Raw genomic sequence first — 20,531 nt, forward strand, 5'->3', positions numbered from 1 at the left:
TTTGGTGTGTTTTCACACGGGAGCGCTAATGCGCCTCCTCCCTCTTCTTCTACCCTGGTGGAGAGGTGAGTCACCCAACAGGAGCAGAAATTAAATCAAAAAAAAAAAAACACTTTCTCCAGAGGACAAAGGTGGCAGGATGAGTGTTGGGGGGCCTGGGTTGACTCACGGTGGAGGAAGCGCTACCCACTTCTGGGAAATGTTGAGGACATCTGACGAGTTGCGAAGACTCAGCTTTCAGGAGGAGTTGATGAAATGGATGACTCCTTCCTTTCTGAGTTTTTCGCAATTCCGTCAAAGAATGTTTCGTTTCATCAAGTCAGCTTTTCTCCTCGCCCGGACGGAGAACCTTCGGGGTGGAGGACCAGGAGAAACCCCCGAACTCAGCAGGACACGGTGGAATGGAATCCACAGGGCGGAGCTGTTCGCTCCTGCAGAACCTTCCAGATGTTCCCGCTTGTCGGGTCCCTGTAGGTCCAGCAGAAGAAGCAGCGACGGACGCGATCTGGCTTTTCCTGCCAGCATTCAATATCAGCACATGAACATGAACCCGGTCTTGGCTTAGAACCATGAAACAGCAGCTAACAAGCTAACAGGAAGCGTGTTCTCAGATACGGAACGCCGACGTGTTCCCGACCAGGAACCGCAGACGGGGAACCTCACCGATCTCCTGCAGAGCGAGCTTCTCCTTGCTCTTCCAGGCCAGTCCCGACATGCAGAGTCCGTCCCGCGCTCGCCCAGCGGAGTTGTCCTAAGCCCCGCCCCCGCCCCACTGCGGGACCCAATCCGAGAGCAGAGCTGGTCACGGGGCTTTCGCAGGGACATGGGAACGTTAGCGCGTCGGTGCGATGGAGGGGAGCCTCCACGGCTCCTCGCCACGTTGGGACCGACGGATCGGAGTTCTAGAGTCTGTTCCGCGTCGTCTAAAGCCTCGTAGAGACGGCGGTTCCAACCCGTGACCTCTGACCCCTTGGGTTTCTAGGAGTGTGGTTCATCTCGCTCTTCTCTGCTCCGACAGAACCGCCCCCGGGTGAGGCTCCGCCCCCTGCTCCTCCCGGGAGCCAATCAGCAGACGGCAGGGAGGAAGACGGGACAGGACCCAATTCATTGATCCACTGATCTTTATGTTTGAAAGTTAAAGAAAACAAAACACAACTAACATTTCAAAATGATAAATGACTCTGAAGTGTGATTGACAGGACGCAGAGTTCAAAGGGTCAGAGTGTGTGTGTGTGTGTGTGTGTGTGTGTGTGTGTGTGTGTGTGTGTGTGTTGCTAGAAGGAGGGGGGCAGATCTCCAGAACAATCCATTAGTAGATCGAACAATGATGAAAGTTAGCGATAAGAGGGTCAAAGTAATAGGAAGGGCAGAAACGCGCGCACACACACACACACACACACACACACACACACACACACACACACACACACACACACACACACACACACACACACACTTTACAGTTTTAGCATCAGAATGGTTCTTCTGCTGATTCTCCACAAAGACCCGCAGCTGCCGAGAACCGGCCCTTTGTCGGCCGGGGGAACAGGGGTCGTTTCCACGGAAACCAGACCGCAGAGACAAAAAGCGAGGTCAATGATTGACAGGGTGAAGCGTGGAGGGGGCGGGGCCTCCCGCCGCCACCTCACACCTGCTCTACCTAACCTCCATCTCCGTCGCAAACATTCACTTCCTGCTTCGATCATCTTATTGATCAGCGCAGGAGCGGGAGGAGGTAGAAATCTAACGTGTTTACGGACACCATTTTTGTAGTTTCCTCGCTGTGACTCTTCCGGTCACTGCTGGTTTCCTGCAGAGCTTTGGACTTTCAGCTGATGGACACACACACACACACACACACACACACACACACACACACACACACACACACACACACACACACACACAGGGTTCATGGCTCAAGAAAGTTCTGGTCGGTTCTTGACGGCTTACGGAGGGAGGATGGACCTCCTGAGGTCAAAATTGTCAATCATCTTGATGTCTATTAGCTTCTTCCAGAAAAGTGTGTGTGTGTTCTTGTGTTCGCTTTTCTGTGTGTGTTCACATTTCTGCACTTGCCCAGATTTGTGCGCGTGTGTGTGTGTGTGTGTATGTAGATGTTAAGTTTTCAGTGTGTGTTTGCCCAGGCTTGTGTCCGCCTGTGTCTGTGTGTTTGTGCATGTGTTTGTTACCCAGATTTGAGAGAACCTGTGTGTGTGTGTTTAGTTTCCTGTGTGTGTTTCTGAGTTATCCAGATTTGAGAATTTCAGTGTGTGTGTGTGTGTGTGTGTTATTTTTCAGTGTGTTTTTGTGTGCTATTCAGATTTGAGTCTGGCTGTGTGTGTGTGTGTGTGTATCTGAGTTATCCAGATTGGACCATGCTGTGCGTTTGTTTAGTTTTCTCAGTGTGCGTGTGTGTTTCTATGTGTGTGTGTGTGTACCCAGATTTGAGAGTCACTGTGTGTGTGTGTGTGTGTGTGTGTGTGTTTGCCCAGGTTTATGTGTGTGTTTAGTTTTCTCTGCGTGTGTGCGCCTGTTCAATTTTCAGTGTGTGTTTGCCCAGGTCCTTGCGCACGCGCGCGTGCGTGTGACTGTGTGCTTCTCACTATTTGAGCGTCTCCACTCGCGCACGCCCGAACCGAGGTTGACCCGCCGGTGTCTCGCGACACCGGGGGTGCGTTTTTATGTCCCCCACGCACACGCACGCGGTGACACGCACGAAGGGGGGGGGGGGGACACCGCGGTCGTGACACGTTCCGCCGCGCGTGCGTGCATTCCGGGCCGCCGTCCAGCGAGACTAACAGACGCCACACGCACGGGGGTGCGAAGTGGACGCGCTCTCGCACACGCCCGCAAACACACGCAAACAGTGGCGAGCGTGCGTGTGCGCGTGCCGTTCTCCCCGGTCGAGGATAAAAATTGAAGCCGAAACTTACCGGGAGGAGCGTCGGTGGGTCTCCGGTGCGAAGTTACGCGGCCGCCGGCTGGACTGACGCGGTCCCGGGGGAAGTGGGGGGAGCGGCTTCCGACGAGCTCCCCCCACCGCCGCCACCTCCCGGAGAATTGAATAATCCGCTCTCGACGAAAAACCGGCGTTCCGGTAAACAATGGTCCGCCGTCGGGAGGAGACGACCGGGGAAATGCGTGGCCGCGGACGGACCGGGATCCTGCTCGGCCCCCCCTCGGGCCGGGCTGGGGGAGGGGGGGCCACCAGGTGCTCATTTACATAACGGCACCGGCTGCGTCCAATCACGGCGCGGAGCAAGGTGTCTGATTGAATATTCTAGCTGGCACGACGGCCAATCAGAGGCGTCTGGGGGCGGGACTTAAACTAACAACAGCAGTGACGTCGCTTTTACTGGAACGTCGGGATTTTCAGGCGTTCGGCGGAGAGAGTGGGGACCAGCGCCCGGTGACCCGGGATAGAATCCCGGGGAATAAATGTGGTTATCCCGGAAATCACGCCGTTTATCCGGTATATATCCCAGGTGAACTGGCAGATAACCCGGCAAATAACCCCATTTGCCCGGAGAAGAAACTTTCCTTCCATTTGTCCTCAAACATCCGGGTACCGAGGAGCCTCCGTACACCTGCGCTCACTTCCGGGTTTCAGATGACTTTTTATTTTTTTTATTCTCGCGGGTTTGAATTTGACTTCCGGTTTACTGAAATCTCGTTTTTCCTTCAGATTGTTGATCGATTGATCACCTTGTTGATCACTTTCGATCAAATAGTTTAAAGGCCTGTAGCAGATTCATAAATAAATTCATGGACGTTTGATTGTGATATCCGGTTGACCAAAAACATGATTTTTTCAGATTGTTGACCAATTGATCACCTTGTTGATCACCTTCGATCGATTAGTTTGGAGACCTGCAGCAGATTGATGAGTAAATTCATGGACCTTTGTTTCCAGGCAATCAGAATGATTATTTTTTTCGCACTGTAGTTTCTTTTCAGTCTATTTCTAGAATATTTTCTGAAGCTTTATAATTGAGGGTGAAATTATGTCAATCTGTATTATTAGTCATTTTAAGACTATTTTGAAGTTATTTCCAGTTGATATAATCAATCAGATTATGTCAAGCTAATTTATACCACCATATATTTAATCTGCTTCATTGAATCCACCAAATTTCATACGGCTGATTCAATACAATCTATGTAATCCATCAGATAAAATCCAGCTAATTTACCCCCAGATTTAAACCAGTCGATTTAATCCATTTCATTAAATCACATTTCCTGCAATTTATTAAATCCACCAGAATACCAGAATTAAATCCATCTGATTTACTCCAACATATTTAATTCAATTAAATCTGGCCACTTCAATCAATTTTTTTAAAGCAGTTGATTTAATCAGACAATCAGATTAAATCCACAAGACTTCATGTGTGCTATCAAATCCAGCTAATTCAAGCCATCATATTTAATCTACTGAGGTGGATTTAATACAATTTTTTTTCATCCATCAGATAAAATCCAGCTAAACTACCACCAGATTTAAACCAGTTGATCAATCAGATTCAATAAAATCTATTAAATCCAGTTTTTTTCTTAAATGTCTTCAAACATTTTTGTGGAAAATCAGATTTGCACAAATATTTCAGGAGGACCCTTCCTTTCTGAACTCTTCCGCCCCCCCACTGTGCCCCCCATGGCCCCCCCAACCCAGATGACCCCCCCGTTGAACCCCCTCCTCCTGCAACCCTTTGCTTTCCAACTTTCTTTGTGTTTCTAAAGTCTTGCTGTTTCTTCAGCTTTGATTCCTGGATAATCGCATGCTGCATGTGTGTGTGTGCATGTGTGTGTGTGTGTGTGTGTATGTGTGTGTTCAATGCTCTCCTCTCCAGTCTTTTTCATCTTTTATTGACATTCACCGGCTCTCAACCGGTTTCTCTTTCTGAATGTTCGTCAGATGCCGATCAGCTATTGATCTGATTGTTTGGGATCAAAGAGACGATCACAAGGTTTGTTATCGATTGGGAAACTGTTGGTCTTCATTATGGTTTCCTCACGTTCTCCTGTTTTCATCAGATATCATCTGATGAATACGCTCCCTGTGGCGGCCTCTCCACACACACACACACACACACACACACACACACACACACACACACACACACACACACACACACACACACACACAGATACTCACACAGAAATACACAAAAAAATATGCACACAGATTCAGTACACGGGCACAGAAAAACACACTAAAACGTGCAGAAAGTCACACACACACATACAAAAACAGACAACCATACACACAGACATGGACACACACACTGACAAGCATACACACACATGCACACACAAACACACACACACAGAATTACACAAAAACACATGCACACACATACAGTATACACATACGCACACACAAAGGCACAGAGACGCACATGCAAACACACACAGACGCAACCATACACACACACAGACGCACACATGCACACACTGATGCAAACAGATGCAAACATGCACAAACAGACGCACATGCAAACACACAGATGCAAACAGACACGCACAAACAAAAACATGCAGAGAATCACACACAGGCACAGAAGCACACAAGAACAGAAAATACACACAAACTAACATGGAGACACACACAGACACACATCTTCACAAAAATGCACACACGGACACACACAGATACACTCATAAACTCATATAAAAACAGACAACCACACAGACCCATGCACACACACACACACACAGATACACTCATAAACTCATATAAAAACAGACAACCACACAGACCCATGCACACACACACACACACACAGAAATACACACACATGCATGCACTCAAAAACATGCAGACAATAACACACAGGCACAGACACACACAAGTACACACATGAACTTACATGGAGAGACACACACACACAGACACACTCATGTTCCCAAAAACGTACACAGACACACACACACAAACATATGCACACAGATACACTCATACAAAAACAGACAACCACACAGGCCTGGACACACACACTGACACACATACACACTCAAGCACAAAGACACAAACACACAACACACACATGCCCACAAACAAGGTGCACACATACACACACAGATGCAAACAGACACACACATGCACACAATCACACACACAGGCACAGAAACACACAAGAACCCCAGAACAGAAAACATACACATGAACTCACATGGAGACACACACAGACACACACATCTTCACAAAAACACACACATGCACACAGATACACACCTACAACCACACACACTGACACACGCAGACTTGACTATGGGAGTTGTTGAGTTTTCGCTAACTGGAGTTTCTCCGTCCGGTCCTCTGGCCTCTTTTGTCTGACTGGCACTGCTTTGTTGGTTGCCGTGGCGATGGCAGATCCCACCGCTGCCAATTATAACCCCTTCTCTTCCTCTCTCCTCTGTGTTCCCTCCTCTTCCTCGCCTCCGCGACTCTTCGTCTCGCTCCGGTTTTTCTTTTTTCTTTTTTCCCCCCCAGATGAATAAAGGAAGTTTTGTTTTGTTGTCAGTGAACCTACTCCCTCCTCCTCTTCTTCTTCTTCTTCTTCTTCCTCCTCCTCCTCTTCTTCCCCCCGGCTGTGTGCAGAGAGCAGGTCTGATCCTGTGAGGAATGCCAGCGGAGGTGAAGAAGAGGGTGCAGCAGGCGAGGAGCTCCTCCTCTTCATCCATGTCGTGGTTGTCGTTTGAAGGCCCTGACGTTCCTGGGTCACATGACCTTTGCCCCCCCCCCGCCCAGTCACATGACCCTCACCCCCCTCCCAATGGTCACATGACAGTTCACCAAAGTCCAGGATGAAACAGGTGAACTGAACTACCAGGTCAAAACATCCACTCACTATTACTACAAGTACTTTATTACTACTTCTACTGCTAAAACTACTATTAGTAGCAACCAGAAGCAACAAGACTAGCATCATCTATCTCAACCTTCAAGAAACAGGTAAAAACGTTTCTCTTTCAGGACTTTTTACCGCGCTGATGCCCCAGATCAGGTTGGCAGCAAGTTAGGCTATGCAGTGTGTGTGTGTGTGTGTGTGTGTGTGTGTACGTTTGTGTGTCTCTGTCCATTAAAAAAAAAAAAAAACCCTCACTAACCCAAGCTTACTGTTCTGTATATTTCCTGTGCATCGTGTATTTGCAGTCCCTATGCCCTCTATTGTAAGTCGCTTTGGATAAAAGCGTCTGCCAAATGCAATGTAATGTAATGTAATATTACAGCTTCTGCTGCTACTATAACTATTATTATTACTACTACTATTTCTATTTTTCTTTTCTATTTCTAAGCTTGTTGATGTTGTCGTCATTCCGTTATCTATTTTTATCCTTCTTTTTATTTCATTCTCATCCTGTTTATTTTTATCCTTGTTGTCATTCTGTTATCTGTTCCTGTCTTTGCCTTTGTCCTTTTAATTGTTTCTTCTATTGAAATGTACATTTATTTATATTGTTATTGATGCACTGCTGTGACAAACAAAATTTCCCCTATGGGGATCAATAAAGTATTATCTTATATTACTAATATTATAATATGACAACTACTACTAATACGACTAATAATATTCCTTCTCCCACTACTTCTACTTCTACTACTGCTACTATAACTAGTACTCCTACTGCTACAACGACTACAACTATTATTACCACAACTACGATAACTACTACTCATACTACTATCACTATTACTTCTACTTCTAAATGCACTACCACTATTAGAATTGCTAATTCTATTTCTACAACTGCTATTGCTAATACTACAATTACTACTATGACTTCTATTACTACTGTATCTTCTGCTAGTAGTACTCATAATAATGATGATAAAACAATAATTAAAAATCAAGTGTAAAAGACCAAAGTACTTATGAGGCAGGATGAGGATATTTGAAGTACAGTGAGAGTACTGTGATTCAGTCAGAAGAAGGTATAAGTACACCGGAGCAGACGCAGTACACAAAATTCTCCAGGTAACGCGGACATTTAAAGTAACGTGATTTTTGGACTATAAGCTGTTACTTTTTCACACACTTTTACCGATGTGGCTCATTTCTGGATTTTTTGGGGGGGTTAACACACTCTCACCGCCAAAACATTTACCCTCATCACATCGGACCGATTAAATTACTATGAAATTCTGATTCCGACGCTGAAGAAGATGACTTTATCGATGTTCCCGGTATGTATGTAATTCAAAGTAAAAAAAAAAGTACCTATATATGTAAACATATATTAATTTAGTTATTTTTAGCCTTTGCGGCTTATATTCAGGCGCGCCTAATAGTCCAGAAATTACAGTCCACAAAAAATCCAGAGCAGCTTCTCAAACCCGTCAAACGCTCACGTGAACAGATCTCGTGACCCGGTCATGTGACCAGGTCATGTGACTTCATCACTCCTGACGAATCAATAACAAAGAAAATATTTCTAAATACTCAAACAGTTTTCTCCAAGTTTCCAAATTTCAAGCAAGTTTTAGAAAGCTCCGAAAGATGGGATAGAACTCCTCGCAGGCATTTCTCACACACACACACACACACACACACACCCTAGCTATGTAACAAATACACATACATACAAACTATCTCACATATGCAGAAGTTACACACACACACACACACACACACACACCATCTATCTCTAACAAATACACATACAGATAAACTATCTCACAAATGCAAAAGATGCATCTGCGCAAACACACACACACACACACACACACACACACATATACATACACACACACCCTGACAGCTGAAGATTCCCTTGCAGAAAGTAAATCCTTCAGGATGAATCTGCATTGCAAACGTTGCTGCACTGCCAATAATCAATAAATGCTTCGGATGGTCGGCGGTGTTTCTTCTGACACGCACACGTACACATGCGCACTCACTCACGCTCACTCACACACTCACACACAACAGAGCACAAATGTGTGTTTGAAGTTCAGTGACAGGCTGGCAAGAGAACCCTGAATCTGACCTTGAAAGCAGCAGCAAACGGCCTGGAATTTAAGGAGAAATTCATTGAAATGACCTTAAAATTCAGGAGGAAGTGTGTGTATGTGTGTGTGTGTGTGTGTGTGTGTGTGTGTGTGTGTCAGGGGGGCTGAAAGGTCAGATTCTGCCCTGGGGAAGGATGGGAGAAAAATGCGCTTGTTTTCTGTGAGAGAATATCTCGGCAGAAACAGCACCAGGTTATGAAAATCGGACATCACGTAATATTCTCAATAAACACTGAAAAAAACTGTGTCCAGTTGATTAATATGTAAAAAAGAAAGATAAAATTAATGAAAGTTAAAGCTAACAATCACTAAGGTCAATTTAATTTAATGGGTGATTATTGTTATCGCTATTTATTTTCTAACCATTATTGTTGATTGTTATTATTATCATGGTTATTGTTGAACGATTATAATTGTGATAATTTTATAATTGGAATTAACTGTTTTTATCAGTATTATTTTTGTAGTAGTTGTTACTTTTGTTGTTATTACAATGATTTTTATCACTTAATTTTGTCGTTATGATCATTACTATTATTGTCATAACATATTACTGTTAGATCTGTTATTATTATTACTGCTGTTATCATTGTTGTTTTAAAAGTAGTGTTGCTATGTTAGTATTAGTATTAGTATTAATATTAGTATTGCTATAACCATTATAATTGTTATTACTGTAATTGTAGACATAATTTTTAATGTTGCTATTACAACTATTATTATCACTTGTCTTTGTTGTAATAACTTCTATTATTGTTGTTATTATGTTATCATTGTTGCTGATATTTAAAATTTTAACACAATTATTTTATTGCTATTTTTGTTCTTTTTCTTTGTTTTTGTTGTGTTAAATTGTTTTTATAACTGTATTAACTCTTATTACTGTTATTACATTACGGTTGTAACCTTTTATTATTGTTGTAATAACTTATTACAGTTGTAACTTTTTATTATTGTTGTAATAATTTAAGACAGTTGTAACCGTTATTGTTGTTGTTGTCATTTCTAATGTTATTATTATAGTTGCTGATGATGTCATGTCAGCCGACCAATCAGACACAACTATTTACTGGATGATTAAATCGTCCTCGATGACAGATCTGGGTTTTAAGACCGAAGTGGGACGGGAGGACGATTTGTCTTGCAAATAAAAAGCAGGTGGTGTTCGAAGACACACTCACACACACACACACACACACACACACACACACACACACACACACACTGCTGCCACACCCGGATAAAACCCTAAAACAATGTAAGATAAACATTATGGAACCGGATTGAGGAACTACATGGTGTCATTCATGAAGTGTGTCAGCGTAGTGTTTTCGTGTGTGTGTGTGTGTGTGTGTGTGCTCCAGATGACCCTTCACACACTCCTCAGGGTCTCCACAGACCTTCTCAGCTGTAGCTGCACTTGTGCCTCCTTTTCCTCGAGGCTGTAGGAGTTGGAGGGGTGGGATGGGGGGGGCAAACTCTTTTTGAGTGTCGAGTTTCTGCCCCCCCCAGCAGAAATCCCCTGCTATTCATCTCAACACACACACACACACACACACACACACCAGCCTCTGCTCTGGTATTTGGGAGGCTCCTCTGCAACTGTTCAAACTGCCTCCACCCCCCCTCCTCACCTCACCTGTCCCCCCACACCTCCTTTCTTCTCTAACTGTACTCTTGGTATACACACACACACACACACACACACAAACACTGCATTCAGCTTGTTACATAAAAACCATTGTAGTTAAAGTTTCCTTTACAATTCCAGCCGAGCCTGAAACCCCAACCGCAGGGGATTTATTAAACCAGGGCGGGCGTGTGTGTGTGTGTGTGTGTGTGTGTGTGTGTGCACAAACAATCATAGCTTTCCCTTCATTCTTCACAATTAATATTCAAATTGACCCCGAGGGTGAGGAGGAGCCGGGGCGGGGGCGGGTGGGTGTTGGATGGGGGGGCAGACCTAATTTACCGAGGTAATTCTGCCTGAAGGTCTTTGTCGCCATAGCAACCAGAGTCAGATCAGCCCCCCCCCCCTTTTCTTTTTTCTCTGCAAAGTTTTTGTGCAGCCTGTTGCCCGAACAATTTTCCCACCAGTGAGAGTGAACGCTGGCGCTGATCAGAGACACCAGGATGGGGAGGGGGGGTGAGATTGGGGGGTGGGATGGGGGGTGAGATGGGGGGTGAAGAGGGGGAGGAGGAGGGGAGTGGGGGTGTGAATGAGTGGCATCGCAAAGCAGTGAGAGGTGGCGCTAAAAATATGTATTGACACATGGACACTCACTCACAAACAGGGACGCACAACCCAGTGACTGGAGACTTCAATCGCGCTCCACCACGTGCGCACACACACACACACACACACACACACATGCGCACACAGACATAAAGGCATCATTATTGGTGGTGCTGTGCGGTTGTCAGTTTGCGTTGGCTCGGTTTGTGTATTCAGACAGAATCGCAAGCGGCGTGAACAAACAAGCCCGGCCGCCATAATGTGTGAGGCGGCGGCGGCAAGGGGGGCATGGGAATGAGCTGCGATGTGAAAACACACACACATACACACACACATACACACACACACAGACAAACACACACATCGCTTAGGTTGGCGTCTTGCTGAGACTTGAACGGGCCCAGATTACCTCGGGTGGGGGCTTTTTACAGTCCACACATACACACATACACACACACACACACACACACACACCTGACACCACACCAAATCTTTTGTTTCAAAAGTTCTCTTCAGCGACAGGAAACACCCTTACAAATGAAAAATCCCCAGAGAATTTTAATCTGGTAACTTCAGACGTGTGTGTGTGTGTGTGTGTGTGTGTGTGCATGCCATGTCACGGTCACATGACTTTGGCCTGGAGTCACATGTGGTGGTCACATGACTCAACCTCCGGTCTCTGACCTGGATTCCAGTCACATGACGCTGCTACCTCAGACATGTCGCCCGACTCGGGGTAGACGAGTGTGTGTGTGTGTGTGTGTGTGTGAACGCTAGCTTGTGTAGGGCCTCCATTCCCATCATGTACTTGCAAAGTGTGTGATTTGCAGGAGGAGAAGGCTGAACTTTGACCCTGGTATGAAGTTTCTCCTCTCGAGTGAAACCAGCCTTTGTCTTCATGGAATCCTCGTCTTCATCAGATCTTCATCAACCCTCCTCCTCCTCCGAAAACACTCTTGTTTTGTAGCGAAGGGTGTTTGAAGCCTGCGCCCCCCGGGGGTCTGAGGGGTTAAACCCGACCCCCCCACAACACCGGGACACAACCAACTGCTGCGGCTATAAATCACTGTGTGTGTGTGTGTGTGTGCGCGTGTGTGTGAGGGAAGAGTAGCGGCCTTGGATGAATTGATTCTGCTGGACTCTACCTGCCAGGTGTTCAGTGGACTATATGATGCACTCGAGGGCACCCACGCACGCATGCGCGCACACGCACACACGCACGCACACACACACACACACACACACACACACACACACACACACATATATAGTCAGCAGGACACAGGTGAATACAAACAGGATCCTTTTTCTAGCAATAAATATGATGGTTACATCACTCGGTCCCCACACACCCTGACCTCTCTCTCACTCTCACACACACACACACACCGCCCTCTCACTCACCCTGTCCTCTCACACACTGTATCCACTCAAACACACCGTCCTCACACACACACATTAGTCCTCACAGACACTCTCTCATCTCTATCACACACACACACACATACACACACACTCCATCCCCACACAGACACTCCCGTTGCTGATTGAGAGGCTCTCTGACTTCCTGCCTCCCTCAAAACTGTGACTCTCTGATGTGCAGGAACACCAGCAAAACAACCTTTTCAACTGTCATGATTTCACACACACACACATACAGAAACACACACACATACACACAAGATCTAAATCATCTAAATCATCAGCTGCAGGGTCTGGTGGTCCTTGAAGGCCCCCTTGTGGCCACTTGTCAAAGGATCAACTTTGATTGACAGATATGTGTGTATGTGTGCATGGGTGTGTGTGTGTGTGTGTGCTCAAAGCTACAAAACCAGTGTTTACATACAAAAAAAAGAAATGGACTTCTTTTGGGTCAAAAGGTCATCAGATGTACAGGATCCAGGACTTCTGGCTGGGACTCCAGCTCTTTTCCAGGATTCCTCCGAGACGTTCCAGAGTCGGTTGGACACTGATGTTCCTCAGAGTGATGAGGGTAACCTCTCAAGTATGTCCGGGGAAGTTCTGACAAATTTCTGTCCATTTAGAAGGTACGAAAGACAGGAGATTGACAGAGTCGTGTAAATTCAGGCGTTGGCTTGGTGCCTGTGAAGGCATCACATCCAGCAGCCGGCTGGTGGTGATGATGATGATGGAGGTGAGAAGGTGCAAAGGCTGCTTGGGCCTCGTGTCAGGGTCCAGGCGTGGGTTCTCTCCAGCTTCTCCAGCCTGGATTCTCTCCAGGTTCTCCTAGAGGACTCTAAAGGTGACTGGTTGGATGATTGACAGCTGACCTGTCCAGGTCAAACTGCAGAACCTTCTAGAGCTTGGATCACTGACTCGAGGCTGGTCGCTAACAGAGAAATCAGGAGAAAACAAGATGTTCTGGAGGACAAAGGTCCATCTCCAGAGGCCGGCCAACCGTCTCCCGTTTTAAGGTGAGTGATGTCATCGCATCACGTGACCACGAGTCCACCAATCAGGAGTCAAAGAAAACAATTTATTGATTTGTTTTTTTTCTCGTTGCCTCCACAACGTGCAGAAAACCAAACTTAAAACTACAACTAAACACAGTCGTCACGGCAACACAATGGAGCAGGACAGAGTAATCAGATTACTTTCACCCAGCCCTGTTCATTTCTCTACAAACCTCCTATTTCAGAAAAGAAAACACAACAGGAAGTGATGCCAGACAGGAAGTACCTGCTGCTGCCAACAGGAAGTACCTGCAGAGTTTCTCATATATTTATATATATATATATACATATATATATATATGTATATATATATTTTTTTTCTATGATGTCATTTCTATAAGTGTTTTCAGGGGGGGTCTGTAGACACACGTTCTCACAAATCATCTGTCCGAGATGCGTTTGAAGAAACAAGAAGTTGACCCGGCCGCCATGTTGGATCCCGCAAAGAAAACCCCGAAGCTCGTGGTCACACAGCCGGACCCGCCGCTCTGTTTTTTCCTTCCAACCTCTTCCAGGCGCTACTTCTCTGAGCAGGAAACCATCGGAGCGTCTCCGGAGAACTTTCTGATGGAGCTGGACTAGTTTGTGTGTGGCGTGAGGGTACCATGGGTGGGGGCGGGGCTTAACGGTACAGCGAGGGAGCGTGAAAATAGTCCCCGTGTCCGACGTCACTCACACTCGTTCTCCCGCAGAATGTGGAACATGTTGAGGCCGCGTCCGGCCGGCCGGTCCTCGTCGCTCCTGGGACGCCCCGGACCCTCGTCCTCGTCGTCCCCGTCCCGGTCCCGCTCCTCCTCCGGCTCGGTGCTGGACTCGCCGTCCTCGTCCTCGTCCCTTCTGCCCGGGCCCTCGTCCTCCGCCGTCCTGCCCTGCAGGGCCAGGACGTCGGGCAGGTCCGGGTGGTTCTCCCAGTGATCTGAGGTCAACGGATCATTAGTAGGTCACACCTGTTGATCACTATTATTACACTCGTGTAAAAACAGGGCTCACCTCGGAGGCAGCTGTACCCCGGGGGTCTGAGGCAGAGGCAGAGCCTGCCGTCGATGGCCAACCTCAGCAGGCTGTTTGCGGCCCGGTAAACATCGTTGCGGGCCGCCTTCGCGGTCTTGTAGCCCCGCCTCTCTGCCCAGGCTGGAAGACAGATCGGTCCGGTGACGAATCAGAATCATGGAAATCAGACGGGTATCTGAGTAGACCCCGCCCCCTCTGGTGAAGCGGCAACCCGCGGCTCTTTCATCTTTACACTGCGGCTTGGGAAAATAAATGATAAATATTTAATTGAAGTGTATTTCATTTGTGTTAATTCCTTTATAACTTTTAGTTCTAAGTTGGAAGATTATTGTGATCTTGAAATATTAAATCGTTCAAAATAACGTCGCACTTGCGGAAGCCGGTATACCCGCCAGCCGGTTAAGTCTCGATTTGCAGATGCTGTGCGCAGAAGTTCAGGAGCAGAAGTCCCATAAACCAGGTAAAATAAATATTTATGAAGATATTTTGCAAATATTCATTTTTTATTGTTTACTGACACGGTGATTTTTTTCCCAATTTATTTTTAAAATTCAGGTCAAGGCTCCGCTACACGCTTTGAAAGCCCGAACTCAAAATGAGTTCATTACATAAATAAAATTTAATTTGCTCCGTAATACTTTGTGAATTTCAGAAGGAACACACTACACACTTGTTTATACAAAGTGTAAAGGTAATGAAAAGCAATATAAACAGCGGTACCTTTATTTTAGACGTCAAAAAGTAATTACGGCTCCCAGTGTTTTCTTTTCCGAGGAAACCGGGTCCAAATGTCTCTTTGGGTGTTACGGGTTGCCGACCCCTGGTTTAGACCCTGTCCTCTTGGTCTGCTTCACCTTTTCAACCCATCGTTTACGATTACTTTTATTCAAGCTGTTCCATCGGTATGCTCGTCAGCTCACCCTCACAGACATCCCAGGCCGTCCAACCGGGTTCCGGCGCCCCCCGCTGGTCCTCCGACGCCGGCCGCCGCTCCCCCTCCCCTTCCTCCAGCGACGGGTGCTTGAGCTTGAGCGTCGACAGGAAGGCGGTGCGCTGGCACAAGTAGCCCACCGAGCTGTAGGGCTCCTGCAGCTGCGACACCGGGTAGATCCCCGCCAGGATCTGGACACCAGAGACCGGGTCACGTGATCAGAACCTTGACATCTGCGCCGATGCGGCGGGCGGCGTCACGCACCTGTAGCTGCTTGTCCACCCGGGACGGGAAGACGAGGCCGGGGCAGTCGCACAGCTTGACGGTCGGGGTCAGGTAGTAGGTCTGGAAGTACTTTGTGTGTCCGGGCGTCCGCGACACGCTGACCACCTTCCTGCCCACCAGGCTGTTGATCACCGAAGACTTGCCCACGTTCGGAAAACCTGCCGGCGGGACACGGACCGAGTTGACCGACAGCTCCCGTAGAAAGGAGCGCTTGAGTCAAAACAGCAGACGCTGAATTTTTCAGAATAAAAAGATGGTGAAAACGGGCCGTCCGTAAAGAAGAGGCGTATGCTCCTTCAAGTGGAGCCTCCCTGGCGACGTCTCCAGGTGTGATTCACCGTCTAAGTCACCTGGAGGAGATCCAGGATCTCTGATTTGAGAATCAGAACAGGTACTGCTAGGTAGCTCACTGATGTGCACATTTGCGCAACCTGACGGTACATGTCTAGGTCGGGCGGTGGGGAAATATGGAACAACCTGGAATGGGATCGACTCAAGGAGGTGGCCAATCCAGAACTTCTGAGTCCGTTTTGCATGTTCAGAAGAAGAACTCTAGTAAAGGAATTGCTAACGTTGAAAATCAATGGGTTGTTAGCGGGTAAATTTGACCCTGATGACACTTTTAGATGGACACTAACTCCTAGATTCTGGTGTTAAAGGAAGAGGTGGAAACTTTTCCCTCCAGTTTTTCATGATCCTTCTGGTTTGTTCGATCCTGATGGTGGTCCTTCTTCTTCTCGTGCTCACCTATCATTCCCAGGGTCAGGACCCCGTCGGTGTAGAGCTCCTGGGTGCGAGCGCTGGGCTCCATGGTGCCGTCGCTCTGATGCTCCATCAGGACGGGCTCTACTTCCCCCTGGTGCTCCTCCTCCGCCTCGGCGGCGTCCCTCTGGATCTTCTGCTCCCAGCTGGTCAGATCCACTGCGGGGACGGCAGGAGGGGACGTCAGGACACCGAGGAGACGGGACGCACGGGAACATCCCTGAACTCACCCCTGCCGGCGGTGATGGCCTGACACGCCTTCAAGATGTCCAACGGGCCGCCGGCCTGACTCCAATCCGCCTTCCTCCTCATCCTCTTCTTCTGGAGCACTGCAGATCACACATCGTTATGACCTGCACCTCCCTCACACACACACACACACACACAAACACACACTCTCTTACCTGTGCTGTAGGGCTGCCCTCTGTGGGAGGTGAAGCAGACGATCTCCAGGTGGGGGAACTTGGAGGTCAGGTAGTGCTTCCAGGCGATCACCAGCGGAGGGGGGCAAAGGTCGGCCTTGTTCAGGACCAGGACCACCTGCTTCCCCAGCTCCCCCGTGACGTAGTGGTACATGGAGGGGGGGAACTGCAGCACCTGGGGAGGATGAGGCCACATCTTAGCAAAAGGGTTTTCAGCAAACTCACAGAGGAGACACTGGGACTGGACTTTAAGGGGAGGTTAAGCGAAGTTAATGGGATGCGTGGTTAACAGGATCTTTGGAGGATGTGAACTGATGGTTCAGGGGCAGGGAGCTAGAGATTAAGGAGGTTAAGGGAAGTTTAACAGGATTTTAAGGGGACGTTAAGGTATGTTCATAAGGGCGACACCTTGAAGGGAATCTGACCATCATAGCTGCCTCTGAAAGGAATGTCCAATCAGCGCGCAGAGCTTTTTGGGTTTGGATTTTCAGTCCTGTTGAAATCGCCACTAGTTCACTCATGTGAAATCCCTCTTTTTTTTTTTTTTTTTTCCAAAAAACACTTCGATGCGTTCCCTTTGGGCTCACACATATGTGCTCAGGTCATGAGATGACCTGCCACTTCCATCTAGTCATCCCTTCGCTATCGCTACTCAAAGTGTAACTCTGTGTTTGTGCATTTTAAATAGGAAGTATTTATAAGAGAGTGGGAAGGGTTAATAAGAGTGTGAGGGAGGGTCAAAGAAGTTTAAAATCTATGTAAATAAGAAAATATAAACACAGTTGCTAATTTGATTTTGGTTTATCACTGCTGGTTCTGGAACAAGACCCCCTGATGTACCTAGATGTACCTTTCTTGTAGCTTATGTCGCTACATCTTTGTGTTTATATCGCCACCTATAGGTTACAAATTGCACTACCCTGTAAATTTAACAAGAAAAACATGAATTGTGACAATTATCTAGTCACCTGTTAATTTACCAATTTAATGGTTCACTTTAGTCAGCATTGCAAAAGTTGCCCCCCCCTCCGGAAATTTTGTGATTTTGCCACTAAGTTAAGGGGCGTTTAAGGAGATTGTAAGAGGAAGCTAATAGGATTTTAAGGGGAGGTTAACTGAAGGTTAAAGAGGTTAGTAGTAACAGGTTAAGGGGAGGTCAAACAAAGTTTAACATGAAGTCAAGGGGTGGTTAAGAGGATTTGAATGGGGGGAAGGTTTACAGGAGGTTAAGGGGATTTTAAGAAGGGATGACTTCACAAAGGAGTTGCAACAGGACAGTATTAATGATTAAATCGTAAAATACCAATAAATATTTTGAAACCATGATTTCATCGCCTGCTGTTACAACTTTTACTGGATGTTTTTGTTAATTATTTACAGAATTTATATCTTCATCACACTGGTTGGACCTCTGGTCTCTTAAATATATGTGTTTCTGATCATCTAGTGTGGAGGGGCTTCTCCTGCTGGGGGGGGTTGTGGTTTGCCCTGGTGGTTGGTTGGATTCCTGCAGGCTCTTTTCAAACAACCCGCTGCAGGTTCCAAACCTTCAGGTCTCCGAGACTTTCGGAGTTTTACTCAACCTCCTGGAACCTTCGGTAGATCTCCATCTCGTTTTAGACCGGCGTGCGGACCTCTGTGGCGACCCACCGGGTGTCTGATGTCCACGATCAGCAGGACGATGTCCGACATCTCCAGCACCCGCCACAGCTGCCTCCACGTCTGGAGGACACAGAGGAGACAATATTTCATCTTCAGGGAAAAAGAGAAACCCCATTTTCCTTAAGGGACGATGCAGGGGTCAAAGGTCACTCGCCTCCAGGTTGTGCTCGAAGTGGCTCAGAGACCCGGATGGGTTCCTGGAGTGGAGCTGATCCAAGTACTCCCTGTAGGACTTCTCCTCCTTCCTTAGCAGGCTCTCCCTCGTCATATCATAGCTCCAGGACGGTCGCCGGGGGAAACCGAGTCCTGGGGGAGTGCGATCGGTTGATAGGTCGCCGTCCGTTCTCGTCACATTGCTTCGCGGCGTTAACACCCACCTTTCTCCTCGGGGTAGACGTCCTCCATGGACATCTCCAGGTCTTTGTCACACACGGGCTGCAGGAGCTTCTCCCTGGCCTCCTTTTTCCTCTTCTCCACTTCCTCTTTGCTCTCCTTCTCAAAGTGCAGCCGGAACCTAGGGACGGAGGAACCGAGGCCGAGGGTCACGGTCGATGGCATCAGCCCCTTTTTATGATCATTTTTCAAACTGATATATCAATCTGAATTGATCAATCAGAGTCCCACCTGTTGGGGTCGTGGCGCCCGTCTCTGACGAGTGGCTGCTGGTTGATCTTCCTCACGTCGGCGGTTTCGCTGTCGGAGGTGTCCGACCGCCGGTCCCCGCCGCCGCCGCGCTCCACGCTAGCATTCCGGCTGCAGGGGCCCGAGCCCCCGTCACCTGGGGGCCCGGGGTCAGAAGGTTAACGTCAAATTCCGCGAGTCAGCGTGAGCGGACACACAGTCCTGAGCCTGTCAATCAAACTGTCCTGAGTCTGTGGGTGTTTAAACGCTTTCCAGGAGTTTCTCCCGGACTGAACATCTGGAAAATAGTCAGATATTTTAGCAAAGAAAAGGGAAGTGGATTGAATATTGAGGGAATGACTTAAAATCTTGCTCTACCAACTTGGTGAAATACAGTAAATAGATAAAAACTAGCTTTTCCCCCCGCTGGCTGTAGATGAACGATGTTCTCACGGAAACTTCGATTGGTGCAATCAAAGTTGCACCAATACCTGAAGCCATAATCGATAAAAGATCGATACCGAGAACATCGACGTCCTCCCTCCGTCTGTGAGGTGAATAACGGGAGCGGACGCCTTTTCCTCTTGAAGACTCCACGGAAGTTTCAGTGCCGATCGATCGATCCGCCGATCGATAAGCGACCACGCGCGAGCCAGGATACGTCACTCCGTCAGTCGCTGCTAGCTTAGCATGCTAACAGCGAGAGTAGTCCCACCTCTCTTCCGCTCCCGCCTCACTTGGAGCTGTTTCTTCTTCTGCTTGTTGCTGTAGGGCTTCTTCCGGGGCATCGTGTCGGTCTCTCCGCGACCACCCCCGACCCGCCGCTGTCGCTGTTCGGCGGCTTCGGAGCCGCGGTTCGTCCCGGCGGCTGAAGTTTCTGGACTCCGGTACTTGTACCTCCCTCTTCTCCCTCCAGTGACGCCGCCTCGTCCGCCGCAGACTGCGGGGATGGCGGGCGGAGCCACAGCGGGGGGGGGAGACCGGCCCGGAACGACCCACTGGGTTTCATCTTTCTGCTCGTAATATCACCGTAAAAACCGTCCTCAGAACCGAAAATATTTTTTATTTCTATTTATAAAGCAAATAAATGTCACTGCGAGATTAGCGG

At 47.7% G+C, this 20,531-nt stretch overlaps 2 protein-coding genes across 6 annotated transcripts in view; both read right to left on the reverse strand.

Annotated features, from left to right (window-relative positions):
- Positions 1-3,192, reverse strand: part of ddr1 (discoidin domain receptor tyrosine kinase 1) — a 23,087-nt gene extending 19,895 nt beyond the window's left edge. For 4 of the 5 annotated variants that reach the window (XM_086155447.1, XM_086155448.1, XM_086155446.1 and 1 more), the window contains exon 1: positions 2,937-3,192. The gene's annotated coding sequence lies outside the window, so the exon portion shown is untranslated. The remainder of the gene's footprint in view (positions 1-2,936) is intronic. The other variant, XM_086155451.1, reaches the window with a different exon arrangement.
- Positions 3,193-13,731: 10,539 nt separating this feature from the next.
- gnl1 (G protein nucleolar 1) lies at positions 13,732-20,333 on the reverse strand. The gene is made up of 12 exons (XM_086155423.1): positions 20,139-20,333; positions 19,427-19,580; positions 19,180-19,316; positions 18,957-19,108; positions 18,791-18,862; positions 17,123-17,315; positions 16,949-17,047; positions 16,704-16,877; positions 15,936-16,114; positions 15,661-15,862; positions 14,720-14,860; positions 13,732-14,645 (listed from the first exon to the last, which is right to left on the reverse strand). Exons 1-12 carry the CDS (start codon positions 20,209-20,211, stop codon positions 14,398-14,400), a joined length of 1,824 nt encoding a protein of 607 aa, XP_086011549.1. The 5' UTR covers positions 20,212-20,333; the 3' UTR covers positions 13,732-14,397.
- Positions 20,334-20,531: the final 198 nt, after the last annotated feature.

This window comes from Fistularia commersonii, chromosome 11 (assembly GCF_037954325.1).
Source record: "Fistularia commersonii isolate RoL2024-O1a breed Wild chromosome 11, RoL_Fcom_v1.0, whole genome shotgun sequence".
NCBI classification, from domain to species: domain Eukaryota; kingdom Metazoa; phylum Chordata; class Actinopteri; order Syngnathiformes; family Fistulariidae; genus Fistularia; species Fistularia commersonii.